Below are 14,186 nucleotides of genomic sequence, written 5' to 3' on the forward strand. Positions count from 1 at the left end.
CACTTCCATTTTTTGGCCAGAAGAATAAAACATATTTTGATTTTGATCTATAGTAGAGATGATTTTTCAAAATTCGATTCTCTTCCCACAAAATAGAGACCTTGCTTACTGACCGGGGTACTAGAGGGCTGCTGTGTCTGCTGCACTGGTAGTTAGAAAGAAAAAGTGGTTCTTTCAAATAGAATATTCTCTAGTGACCTCTTTCATCGCTGCTACACTCTACAGTCTGTTGCACAGACAATGGTTCTGAAGATTAAATATTTAACAAAGGAAACCTAAAGATGTCAGTCATGGAGTAAATACTAAATCAATTTAAGAAAGTTCAGTGATATACTGTGTAACATTTTACTGCAGGGTGAACAAGGAGTAGGTAGGTGGCCTGGGACCTAAAGTGGTTGTTGAGGAATCAAAGAATTTAACTGAGTAGTTTTAAAAATGTAAAAGCCAATCAAAGTTTCTAACAGAACCTTATTTGAAGACAGTTCTCCAAACCATGTTTTTCAGCAGGAAGCTTAGGTTAAGGGAATATACATCTAAAACATAATGACTTCCAAGACCCTGAGCCCCTGACCCTGTGCCCCCATCCACCAAAGCACACAAGCAGGGCTTTGAACATTTTAAGAGTCAGCTTCTTCCTTGGCCCCTTTTTCTTCCTTTCCTTCTCCTCTTTTGGCTTTTCTGAAAGTGGCCTGGATTTTCCTCCTAGAATTATTTTATCTCCTGCCATTAGAAAAATCTGTTATGTCTTATTCAAATGGCTAAACCAACCTACATTCACTGTCCTTTCAGTGTCTTCCCACAGTGCAGTTAGCGGGTTGTACTCACAATATTCATCAGGGTCAGCAGGTACTTCTGAACATGTTCTTTCCCATGGAATTGAACAACTGAGTCATCAACTCCCAGGAGGACTTCAATGTTGTAATCATCTTCCGTCGCGTGCCTTCGGTAGCGCTGCCTCGATCTATGCACCCGGTCTTCAATAAAGCTCAACGCGCTGTCGAGACTATCCAAATTAGTGAGGTTAGCCGCTGAAATCAAACAGACAAACGAGTTATCAACCAAGAGAGGTTCAGGCTCAGGTCTCAGCTAAGCTGGTATAAATTTGAAGTAGCAGTGATTGTTATGTTCTGTGTGTTATATAACAGCATTAGTTTCAATTAATGTCAATTAAAAATGACCTAAATGAGAGAAATCTGACCAAAAGATTTTTACTGTACAAAGTAAAAGCAATACTTTCTACAAAGTAATATTGTGTAATAAATACAAGGCCAAAAGGAGAGCAAGTCATACCAATGTCTTGATGAGAAGAATGGAGCTGTTTGCAGTAAAATACTTGTTGCTTAAAAGTACTCGTAACAAAAATACACCGTTCAGGGGTCTTGTGCTACCAAGGATATCCTCCATTTCAGAACAATTAAAGATAGACACCATACTTCAAAATCCAATCTTACTGCCCACAGAATCCTATTCAAGGCAAGTGCAGTTATCATTATAGCCTTTTTCTACCCAGGCAGGTAGTATCAAACCAGTCCCCCCTGCTTCAATACATTAGCTCCTTTCCTAGGTACACACATGCAATTCAACAGTAGCAACATGGATTCTCTCTATCGTTACAATTCAGGAACACTATTTCTAATAGTCCATGTGATATGAAAAGCACGTTCTCTGACAGGACAGGATACAGTTAATGTGGCACCTACCTACTAAAAATTAACATGAAAATATGGAATCTTGACATTTCACCCTACAGAATAACAATGATTAGCATTAATATCATTATTATCATTTGCATTACAAGAGCCCTGGAAGCCCCACCGAGAACCTCTTGATTTCAGAGAATGTCAGGAAAAGACTTGCTCAGAGAGGCGAAGAAAGGCGGCGAGAGCGCTGTGGATTGATTAAAGGCTCCCAGAGCTTAGTTCACAGAAACATAATAGGAAGCAAAGGGAGGAAGCTAAAGCCATCACCGTCAAAGCAGAAATAAGAAACAACTCTTGGAAATGTTACAAAAGTGGATTCTCCATCTTCATTTATTGAAGTTTTCACATCAAAACTGGCTGCTTGGGAAGGGATGAATGAGTCACCAGATCACTGGGCTCATTACAACATCTGTGCTCTTGCCTTAAGACCGCTGCCTCGGGCTGCCATTTCAGCAGGTCCTGGGCAACGTGCAGCCCAAGCAGAGCCCCCCGCAGCTCCCCGCTATGGTGACAATAATGTACGGACCTGTACAGCCTCCGGCTGCCAGGAGGGACACAGATCCAGCCTCCCCGGCCCCCACCACAGCGTTCCTTACTGCCCCGTGCTTCAGGCTGTGCCTTGTGTGGTGAGATGCTTGTCTCTGTGCCTCCTAGAAGAGACCTCTAGTCAAAGGACAGTCCCTGACAGACACATTTGCCTGGGCAGCTTCTTACCATTTCTCCACCAAGCTTCAAAGACTTGCTTGTCATGAGACCCACAGCTGCAGGCAGAAGGCCCCGTGCGGTGGTCCTACATACCCATGGAGCCATAATGTCTTTCTCCTGGGATGGCAGCATTTAATGCAGCTAATAAGCACAACCACCATGTTCTCATTGCCAGCCTCAAGGCTCCCAGCAGCTTCTGCTCCTGGGGCCGCAAGCTTTTAAAATTAGTCTGGTCGGAATCCATGATTCAGCATGAAAATGCACTCACCACGCAGAGCCCAGCTGTCACTCCCAGGTTTACCGTGGAGGGGGAACGGGTCTGGCCTTGCAGCAATGGAGACAGCTCTTTATCGGGGCTCAAAACCTGCCAAGCAGCCAGCTCCAGCCCTACCTCATGGTTTACTCCACCAGGAAAACTTCAGTGTTAATCCTTGCTAGCGCCCAGAAGTAATTACCTAGCGCTCTCAGCGGTCTCAGGGGATTCGCTATGGGATCATGGGGCAATCATACATTCATGATCTATAAGGCAAATCACAGTTACTGTAAAATTTGACCATAAATCTTAAAAGCTCTCTAGAAAAGTAAGACTAGGCTGGCAGGGGCTGCAGGTCGTGTCCTCTCTCTGCTGCTCACAAAAAACGACAGTAATCAGCAACAAGGCCAAAGCTATCAGACCTGCTATTGCAGAAGAGTGGTGCTGGGCAGGCGGGGAGAGCCTGAGCCCTGCGCTGCGGCTGCAGACGGGCAGCTCTGCTGGCTGCCGGTGCTGTTATTTTGGTGGATGGTTGGCTGTCAAGGTATCTAGAGCTTTTGTGCTTTCATTTCTTTCCCTTATGTGTCAAAGTCAAACTAACTCCTAGTGCGGTATCTTTATTCCTGCTGTGAGTAAATCAGCCAGAGGCAAAATGTGATCCTACCATCCTGCATTTAACATTCTGCAGTGAAAACTGCCTGTCCTCCCTCTTTGCTCCTCACTTCATCACTGTCATTCTATAGTCCTTACAATCCTGCCGACTCCTGAGAAAAGTTATCAGGAGGTTCCCTGGGAGTCATCTCACTGCCAGTGGGTGCCAACCAACTACTTTAAATTTTGCTTAGGGCATAAAAATTCCCCACACCCACATTTACCTTCACCCCTCGAGTGTTACCCCCTCAAGACAACATGCCCAGTGGGCACTGGTACCTCTGAGGCACTGACCCGACGTGCTTCCCAGCAGACAGCGAGCTGCACCAGCTCCAGCTGGTGCTGGAATTATCCCAAGACCAGCAGCACAGCTCAGAACATTTACAACAGTAGCTGCAAGATTTTTGGTTCACGTCCCAGCTTCCCACCAAGTGTCCATTCCCAGGAGGCTCTCTGGGACAGGCAGGGATGCCTCCACACACGGCCTGACCACACATGGCATGGACTCCTCCTCTGGTGCTGCTCTGCCTCTCAGTCCCTTGGATGATGAATTGCTGGATTTGCCGGCCCATGCTGTGTTATTCCCATGCTGGATTTGCTCCTAAATGACAGTTACATCCAAATTAAATTAATACCTGTATCTTACCAAAGAAGAAGTGAAACAAAGTTGCATCCGTAGTAAATGAGAAATTTGCCATGTTTTGGCATCTCAACTTTCCTTAGTTAACATCAGTAACTTTGTTATATCATTGTACTGCTAACAATATGCTAGAAAAGCTCAAGAGAAAAACTCAAAATAAGTAAGACACCAAACTCCTCTTTCACATTTTCCACCTTACCTTCCTTCTGATCACCCCTGCACTTTGCACAATAACATCCCAAAAGTCATCTCAAACTGCACTGTTTTACTAAATCATCCCAAGACCTCTCCATCAGATGTTTGTTTTCAGCAACTTTTGCCAAATCAGTGCATCAGCCACTAATTATTGGTGCCAACTTTGTTCTCCATCTCCCAAGAGCAGACACTTGGCATTTGCGGGGGCTAACAATAGCCTGTGTCGAACCCTCCTCCTTGCTCCCACTACGAAAAGTTCACAGTTGTGAAAATTAACCACTGAGAGACAAGGCTGTATTTTTCTCTTGTGCTGCTCATCCAGAATAAATAAAAAGGACAGCAGCACTGTGCCAGTTCACCCAAAAATCCCTCAAAAAAACCTCTTTTTTCTAAAGACAGCTAAAAACTCATTGATATTTCAGTGATCTTCTCCTAACACTGCAGACCATGTTCCAGTGAAGGAATATAAAGTGCCCAAGTTCTCGATAGAAGGGAAACCTGTGCTTCTGGCTTAAGCATAAAATCAGGAGCCAGGCAGCCTGGCTTGTGCTCCTGCCTGACACAGACTTTCCCCGCGGTGCTGGGAGATGCAGAAGGCAGCCGAGAGCTGGGCAGCAAAACTGCCGAGGAAAAGCGTGTGCACAATCCCACTTGACGCTGCAGCCTGGGGTTTTTTTGTGTGTCCTCCAGATTTGCTTGCAGTTAATGCAGGCAAGTGATCCTAACTGCTCCCAGGCAGCAAAGTCCTGGTCGTTTGCTGACTCAAGAACCAGACAATGTCCCCAGCTGTGACAGCCCCAATGATGCATTAATACATGGAGAGTACATCGAAACGTAAAGAGGACAGGTCTTTACACCGTGCAGGTGCACATTGCTTACAGCATTATATGCCACACAAGATCCCTCTCCTCTGCTCCCTTCTCCTGAGCAATGTGCAATACCCCAATCTTTTACCTAAACTGTTCCACTTTCCAATCTGGTATTTTACTTTTTGATTCTGGGCTCTACCTGAGCTTCCACGTTCGCTGGGACTAGAGGTCTGAACACACAGTACCGTGGCAGCATCATGCTGTCTGGCTCCGATCCCCATCTCTAGGACAGGGAAAATTCACATTGACACCAACATCAGTTTTGCCTTTGCAGGTCTTCAGGAGAATTCTCCATCTGTGACAGTCTGGGATGTCTGACAACACCTTATTTTCTGGGAATTTTTGCCTTGCTCATTAATCTTTGATACCATGTGCTTTACGGAAACCTAATTACATGACATCTCCTGATTCTGCCTTACCCATCGTGGCAGGCAAAGCTCAAACAGATGCTGTGAGTTACCGAAGCATGAACACGCTGCCTGCCACAAAAAACGCCTCTCCCTGTGTTTTCTGTCACTCCCTTTAGGACATCCACCACAAGCGCCGTTGCTGGCTTGTGATCTTGTTTTGTTTTTTCATGATCCCTTCAAAAAGGCTCAGGGAAATACGGCTGCACCTACAGTTCTTAAAGAGTCCCTTATGAAGTTACTGCACTTTAATAGTACCAGCTTTAGGGTTCCCCAATCTCACAGCAGCAATATTGTCCTAATAAGGCAGTTTCTCATTTTTTACCTCCTCCTCCTGGTAGGGTGAAGGGGATTTTCTGGCAAGCCCAGCGCAGAGACCAGGACAGGCAGCCGGGAGACTGAACTGCATGTCGTGTTCACTGCCATCACCTGCGGCTTGTCAGCCCAGCAACTCACTGGAATTTCTTTTCAAATATGAGTGTGCAGCATTCAGACTGGCCAGCCACCATTTCAAATGCAACTTGTTTGCTTTTGCGGACACTTCATCTGTCACGGCAGGAGCAGACAAACACCTGAGCCGACTGCTGAGCATCTTCTCTGCAGCCTCACAAGGATCAGCACTTCTGACGTGCTGTTTTGCCGCTGATCTCCATTCCTGGGACACGCTCCTAAGGGGACTCCCATCTTCCCATTCCTTCATGTGGCTTGCTGCAAAGCACCAGCTTTTTTGTTGTTGTTGGGTTTTTTCGCATTTTTAACCCCAGTGACTCAGACTGAACAGCAGTGAAGCACAGCTGGAGCCCGTTCTGTTGCGGTGGCAAGCATAGCTGCGCGGGCAGCGCTGCGAGAGCGGAGAAGCACGGGGCACCCACCCCTGCTCAGCTGCACTGCAGCTGGTGGCAATGCCGCTCCAAGCCTGGGACCTGCGATCGCAGCGTAGGCGTGAGGCCATCCATCACTTGGTGCTGCAAACGCAGGAGGAACAGGCTGTGTGGTAGGGAAGCAGGAGGAGGCAGGGTGGACTTGCTTTAGCTCTCAGCTTCCCACTGCTCAAGTACATCTGCACCTCTGGAAAAGTACCAAACGCCCTCGACAGCTTGACGAAGAACTGCTCTTTTGGGAATTGCACTTTAAATCACAAGTCGTCTTTCCGTAATGCTCCCTGCCACTCGTACGCTGCAGGCTTCTGTCGTGTCTGTCCTCTGTGATCAACTGACTCCCCAGTTATCCCCCAATTAGCCTGTTCGTGTATTCTACCGAAATCCTCATTTGTCTTCCGTGGTAAATTGAAGCCCAACCTGGGGAGGTTGGAGACAACAATGAATAGTCAACAAATCTTGCTTTTTATCCCCTGGCAATTTTTTCCTCCACTTTTAAGCTCCTCAGTTTGGGGTTTTGTTTTTCATTCCAGTTGCACACAATCGTGATGTGTTTTGTTCATTTGCTAATCGATAGTTTCTCTGACTTTTTAATTTTTTTTTTAACTTATTTCTGCTGGTTTTACAGCCCTGCGCACCTTCCTCTTTGCTTTCTGTTTTGTTTTCCAAATGTCCTCTATTTGTCTTTCTTCTCCCCTTTAACCATCCTGCTCATCTACATGAGTCTTTCATAATTTATAAGTCCCTTTGCCATACTACAGTCTGCAGTTGGACCCTTCTGCTATAGATCATTCATAAGAAAACTGGGTAAATCCAGCAAGGTGAATTAAAATGGAAGAGAGCTCCTGTGAGGTGAAAGCAAATTGAAAATGGTCTAAACAAGGGAAGCAGATCACGCACAGTGCACTGGGTACATGATACAAAGTTAGCCCTGTTTAAAGGCATCCCCAGGAGGACACGGCTTCAACACAAGTTTAACTTGGAGCTCAGTTTTCATAGGATTCTTGTGATGTCTTGAATCACAGGTTAACACAGCGGCCACTACTTGGTAAATCCTTAATCAAGAGCAATTATTGCAGCAGAATTCTCTTTGGGTGTGTGTTCAAATGCCTCCACTTCCACTTTTTTATATAAATCAAAAACAAGACCACACTAGTAGTCTAAAGACCAGGCATGCACCAGGCATCCTCACCGAGGTTACGAATCCTCGTCCTGCCCTTATCTGCAAAGAAGCAGTAATTTAAAAGGAAACTTTTGGGCTGCATGCCTTGCTAACCATATGATCTCATTACCAGCTCCCTACCTCTTAATTTATGGTAATGCTGTTTCTAGCCAAATCACATTTTAAGACAGAGCTTGTTCCACCTTTCATCTGTCCGGGGTGCCACGGGTGTTGGGGTAAGCTGGGTTGGGCTTTCAAAAATAAGTCTCAAACTCCAGCTGCAAGAAGGCCAGGAGATACGGCAGCTGAATTCCTGCTGGAATGATCTGATCAAAGTATTTAACAGCATTTCAAATAGTGTATATTTGGGCCTATATAGAGCAATTCTTGTAAACTTCTTGGAGCAGGACAATTGTCCCATATTTCAGAATGAATGCACATTCTTGCAAACACACAGGCACAATCACCATTCCCTTTCTTTCTTGTCACCTATGCAACAGGACAGCGACTTTAAATCTCAGAACATGCTCAACTGCCTGCCTGAATCAGAGTTATAAAGAATAATGAAGCTGAAACCTACCGAAGTGGCAAAATAGAAGAGAAGTTTCAAAACTGGAAAAAAAAAAATTGTCTTTTCCGAAGGATAAACCAATTAGTGCAGTGACAATGGCCAGGTGGACACTGTGGCAAACGGCCAGGCGAGAGGCACTAAGAATAACCACAGCTAGATGTTGCCAAGGAGATATTTTCTGGCACGTCACAACAAAGAGAAGAGGTATTACAATACTAAAAAAGAAAAGCTGAAAACTAAATTGATCTCATCAGGGCCACAGTCACACAATGAGGAACATAAAGATGAGAGATAATTGCACTGTTAAAAGATTAAGTGAGAGGAAGGTAATAGAATACCCCGTGCTAAAACTTTCTCATTTTTTTGGAAAATGCTGAAACATATTGTGTTACAATTTTAACTTTCATATTACAACATAATAGTCAAAAAGGGAAATGAAAGGAATGGCAAGCCAGCCAGGCAAACCAGTCTGTGTGACCTGGTTGAAATGGAGCCCTCTGAGAACTGCACATAAAGGTTTTCCAACAGCAAAACTTACCCTTTGGGAAATTTTCAGCTATCAACCTTACTAATGCAAACACAGGTTTCACAATTTAGCACCAAATATTGAATGAGCAAGATGTTTCTAACTCATTGCTTAAAAGTAAGCTCAAAAAGGGGCAAAAAAAGCTACTCTGTAGAAAATTAATTTATGGGCCAACTTCTAAGTTTCACTGACTTAATTGATTGCATCTGGGAAATGCTTATCTTGTAAATATTTTGGCAAGTCATTGTAAACTGGCCTGTGTTGCAGAGCCTGTGACTTGCAAAACATGTTGCCCGATTTACCACATCCCACCCGTTCAGAGAGCCCACAGCTGCCCCAGGAATAGGGCTCCGTCCCTCGCGAGCCCTCAAGTGCACGTGTGCACCCGTGCAAAGCAGACTTTGCTTTACATGACTCATGTAGAGATACAAAGGGAGCTCAATGCTCTCAATCTCATTTGCAGCTAATGCATAATTAATTAAACCGCAGAGTTCAGCCATGTCTCCACACAGGCGCTCGGTGTAAAGCCACGGCTCCACGAAGCTGTACGAGCCCCAGAGATCCCACCTGAAGTCCCAAACACAGAGCCTTCTCCCTTCCCTTTGAGCAAGGGATCAGGATCTGACCCACAACTTACTTTCCCCGACCAGGCTGTGACAAAGTGTTTAGGGGCTATTTGCCGCCGAGATACTCGAACGTCCAATCCATATTCCAAGCATGATTAAATTACAGCAAATTAGCATGTTAAGTAAGCTGCCTAGCTGACCTCCTGGCTTTGTAGGTGACATGGCTAACAATCCCACTTGCATTCTTAACAGAATGAAATGCCAAACTGTGGTACAGGACCTGAGAAACACCAGGTTACTGGGGATGGCAGTTGTCTTTCCATAAGCCAACTACTCTGCAAGAAGGGGAAATTAAGTTTAATTACAGTTTAACAAACAGACATTAAAAAACACATGGGTAAAAAAAAATATTCAAATTCCTAGCCAGGGCAGGGAGTGTGAGAAGATGGAGAAAAGACAAAGAAATACATACAACAACCATACATCATTGGAAATACTACTGAAAAGTAATGGCTGAAGGAAATATGCATCTTTCCAATGCTTTTTAGCCGTAACTACAGAACAACAAATCTTGCCTTTCGCTAATATTTCAAAGCAGAATTATTCCATCCTTTTAAAAAGGGAGCTCTTTTGTCAGGTATAAAGTGTCCCAAAGTTGTAAATAATCCAATTAAATGTTTTCAATGTCAAGTATAACAAACATAGTATACATCTCATCAGTGTAAATAACGTATCACACAAATAACAATGCAAACAGCCCCTGTTCTTCTATATAATCATAATGATATTTAATTAGACAAAGTAAATGGTCTGCTCGTTTCACTGTGTGAAGAAAACCACAGGAAAAAAGTTTCCAAATTCTAGGGTGAAAAATGTGTGCAATTTGAACTACTTATAAGTTCAACCAACTTCTTGTACAGCTCAGAATATTATGCCAGAAATCAGCAGTTAGTCAGAAAAAAAAAAGGTTATTTTGAGTTTCACAAGAAGAAAACATCATCCAGGCAGTCAGAGCAAAGGCAATGCAATGCACGATGCCTTGGCTACTTACACTGGCAGGATTTGAATCAGAGCAAGAAGGAGTTATAGTTTTACCTATGTTTTGAAAATATCGTAGTTGCTAAATCTGCTCGGACTTTCTGCAATAACAAAACCAGCTGCTATTGATTAGAGACTGTAAGACAGACAAAGCTAACTTGGAGGATGCAGGAATTTCTTGAACTTCAAAATGACAGTAAAAAGCCCTGAAAGAGAGAACCAGTCCCTGCTCCAGTGAAAGTGCACGAGGTTTATTCCCAAGGCGTTTCAAAATCAAGGGCAAAGGCTTCTTTTGTCATTTGTCCAAGAGCTCTGAATCTGTCAGGCCCTACAAAAGGCAAACAGCTAAATGCTGCCCTTCCTGTTGCAGTGTGTGGGTGGGAGACGGAGTCCCGATGACGACAGCTGAGAAGAGATGCTTCCAAAATGCAGCACTTCTCATGAGCATGTACCAGGGATGGGGAGAGGGGGAAGGAAGGGAGGAAGGAAAGGAGCTGGATGGATGCATGGATACCAAAACCCTCTGGGGAGAAAGCAAATTAAGAGGCAGAAGCTGGAACAACACAAATGCAGAAGAGGAACGTGAAAAGAAATCGTGGTCGGTCTTCCTGCTGCAGTTGCCCACTGCCCCTAGGAAGGCGAAGCCGGGGCTTGCTCCCACCTCCCGCTCCCCACCCTGAGAGCTGCAGCCTGCGAACAGCCTCCGAGCTTCAGGGAGCGCAGGGATGAGTGCCTAGGTTTGCAAGGCAATCCATCTCCCCAGTGCACGTGGGCAGGGCTTTAATGTTTCTTGTTCAAGATAAATTTAGCATTAATATCTGTGGGCTTTAGAGGGATTAGAGGCAGGTCAACATGCAGTTGTTTAGTTTTCTGGCAGGTCCAAGATATTTTTAATTCCTTTTGGGACAAATGGACTTGAATACTGAATTTTTTTTGAAGTGATGAAAGAAACAAATCATTTCAGTTGATCTGAAATCATGTTTTAGTAATTTGATATGAAATCAAGCACTTCAAGTCTCAATTCAGAGAATTGTTTAAAAATATAAGATATGTCAAGGGAAAGAAGGGAAATGGTTTGTTTTCAACCCACTGCCATTAAATCCTTCAACATTTTCAGGGTTTCTCTTTCTTTATCTGTGTGAAGTTCAGTGAAAATTCAGTATCTTTTATCACCAATAAAAAAATTTCACCCAACTCAGTTGCAAGTGCCAGGACTAAAAAGAGTTTCCATTCGCCTCTTTCCACCACCTATCCCCCTTCCTTCAAAGGAACGATCATCATTTCAGGACCTCTGTATTTTTGCCGGGTTATTCACGTATTATTGATAAGCAAGCTGTACTCAGTGCTGTCTGACTTGTCCTTCAGATTGGCTTGCAGCCTAATCAAACTGAGGTTGTTTGTCTATTAAATGAGATGTAGCTGGTAGGATGTGATGCTCCTTGGCAGGCGATAGAGAACTCTCCTATAGGGACAGATCAGACCCACCGCACCTCAAAATAAAAGCCTTTCAAGAATTATGTAGCAAGGAATTTATCTCCTGAATTAAAGACAGTATCATCTTTGCCTGTGTAAACAAGGCTTAAAGTGGTCAGAAATTGCATTTGTATTCACTTTGCAGAGTGTTATAAAATTGCTTTAGTATTAATGACTACTCTGCTCTTACTACAGAGAATGAAATCAGACTTTGGAAAGCGAAGGCACAATGTCCAGTAAGAAGGGCTGGGAAGCCTTTTACATATATACGAGTAAACACATATATAGGTACACATATATATAGGTACACATACACGTAATAATTGCTAAAATGAAAGAACTCTGTATTTTAACAAGGCATAATGGTGGTTGTAGGGTTGGTGGGCAACTCACTAGCTAATGTTTCTATTAGAAATGTTTTTAAAAGGAGTCAAACATATTGGAAAACTATCAGAAACAACAGCAAATTGAGATATTCCATTTTAAAAATTCAATTACATTCTTTTAAAATGGTGCTAACCCAAACTGATGCTAAAAAGGGTAAACAAGTCAATGGCTGTTAGAGAAACAGTAGAAGCTGTTAAGGGTAAAACCAGAAAATTGCTCCAAAGCTTCAAGTAGTTTCAGCCTCCTGAACTGGAACAGCGTATAAAGAGCGTTTAGCCTCTAACCTGTTACTTCTGCAGAGTAAACAGGAAATGTCAAAGCCAACACCAAAAAAAACTTTCAAATTGCCTTACAAAGCAGCTGCTAGACTAATCAAGAAGTTAACTGAGAGCTCTGCTGACATAAGTAGTAAAGGTTACCAGTAATTAACACATTCTGTCTAAAACTGGTAAAACCGGAGTCACTCAAGATATGAGTTTCTGCAATGAGTTACAGGTTTTATCCAAATACTGAACTTGGATTAGTTAAATTCTATCATCTGTTTCTACCTAGTTAAGAATTGGCTAACCAAGCCCCTCCTAGTTTACTTGATTCTAAAAAAGCCTGTGATCAGTTAAACAATGACCATAGGAATAGACGGAATAAATACAAAAACCTTCCACAAATCATTGGCTGTAACACCATAGCTTATATTTCATTTTATGAATCAAAAGGTAAAAAGCTGTCCATGAGTACATCCATCTTCTTTATTCTTCCAAAAAACAAATGTTTAGATAAAAATACTGATCATACAAACACTGAAAATATTAATTATTAACGCATACTGTGCTAACAGAAGTAGTAACACGGTCCCCTCATCTGAAGTCAGAACAGGCTCTATCCTCTTTCAGTTCTTGCTGAGCAAGAGATTGCTCCTTCAGTTGTTCAACAGAGAAATTCCTTACATTTTCCCATTACCCCAAAAAGAAGAGAAGTCTACAAAGCTAAACAGCAAAGCTAAACACTGACTGAACTTATTTTAAAGAAATAAAGTGACATCTTGTAGCATGAGAGAAACAAGGCTGGAGGCAAAAGTACTATCTTTTGGTAGCTGAAGAAGGCACACTTTGGGTGTCAGCGTCTCTTCAACAGATTATTGTACCCTAAGAGCATAGCTTCCTACCTGTCTCCTCAGCAACACAAGTACCACAAATACTGTCTCCTTCAGACCACCTATAGTATCTGTTCACGCAGATCTGAGACCATAAATCAGTGCTGAAAAGTAATGTTTTTGAAAGTCAGACAAAACTGCGTTTACTTGCCCAACAACAGTGCTATTCAATTATGCAATAAGAAAAAGATGTGAAAATACCACAGTCAATGAAGACTCCACTTGGCTTTGGTGCCCTGGAAGCCCCCACGAGTCCCCAACAATTACTTTGGACTTGCAGAACTCTGCATGATCTTCTGCAGTGTGGGAGCTGGACATGTATTTATTGAAGCTGACACTAATCAATACCCATCACTTTCTCACTGGTTTCAACTTTATTAGAAAAATAATGTCAACAGCTGCTACTGTCCCACTGAGCTTCAAAAGAAAACAAAGGGTTGATGGCATCTAGGTGCTCTCATTGCCTGGTTCTCCAGCTTATCTTCATCTGAGCTCCAGGCTGCCTTCAGTGCAAACTTTTCCATTTGACCTTTCCTATACTTCTCTGAGGATCAGAGAATTTTAATTTACTACTTTTTCACTCTTTCCAATCTATTTCTGGCTTCTCTAAAATTTCTGAAGCATTCAGAAAGGTTTGTTGCATTCTGGTTTTAGTCCAAGGTGCCTGAGTCTGAAATACTGCAGTGCAGCTGGGCAGCTCTTACATTTTGCTGAATAACTGGTGCACCAAACCCAAGTTTTGATTGTTTTGAAATGATTTTCAAATTGAACTGCAGGCTTTTTGAGGGGTGAAGAAAAGAATAAAATAATGGAGCAAGGACTCATGTTTCATTTCAGTGAACATATATTCCACAATATGAAAGTGCCCGACCGGCTCAGGCTACAGCAGAGAGGAGGAGAGGAGGACATGCAGCCATGCAAGCACCTGGGCATGGTTCTCTTCCAATGGTAGAAGCCAGCTCTAGCTTGCAAAGTTAGTCCGTGCCCTAGTTCTCTGAAGTATGGCGTGCATTAA

At 43.3% G+C, this 14,186-nt stretch overlaps 1 protein-coding gene across 1 annotated transcript in view; it reads right to left on the reverse strand.

Moving 5' to 3' along the window:
- The window catches only part of ADAMTS2 (ADAM metallopeptidase with thrombospondin type 1 motif 2), a 190,792-nt gene that overhangs the window by 60,292 nt on the left and 116,314 nt on the right, over positions 1-14,186 (reverse strand). Inside the window, exon 4 of the mRNA XM_059825220.1 lies at positions 826-1,028. Within this exon, the coding sequence (XP_059681203.1) occupies positions 826-1,028 (203 nt within the window). The remainder of the gene's footprint in view (positions 1-825; positions 1,029-14,186) is intronic.

This window comes from Gavia stellata, chromosome 16, assembly GCF_030936135.1.
Source record: "Gavia stellata isolate bGavSte3 chromosome 16, bGavSte3.hap2, whole genome shotgun sequence".
NCBI classification, from domain to species: Eukaryota; Metazoa; Chordata; class Aves; order Gaviiformes; family Gaviidae; genus Gavia; species Gavia stellata.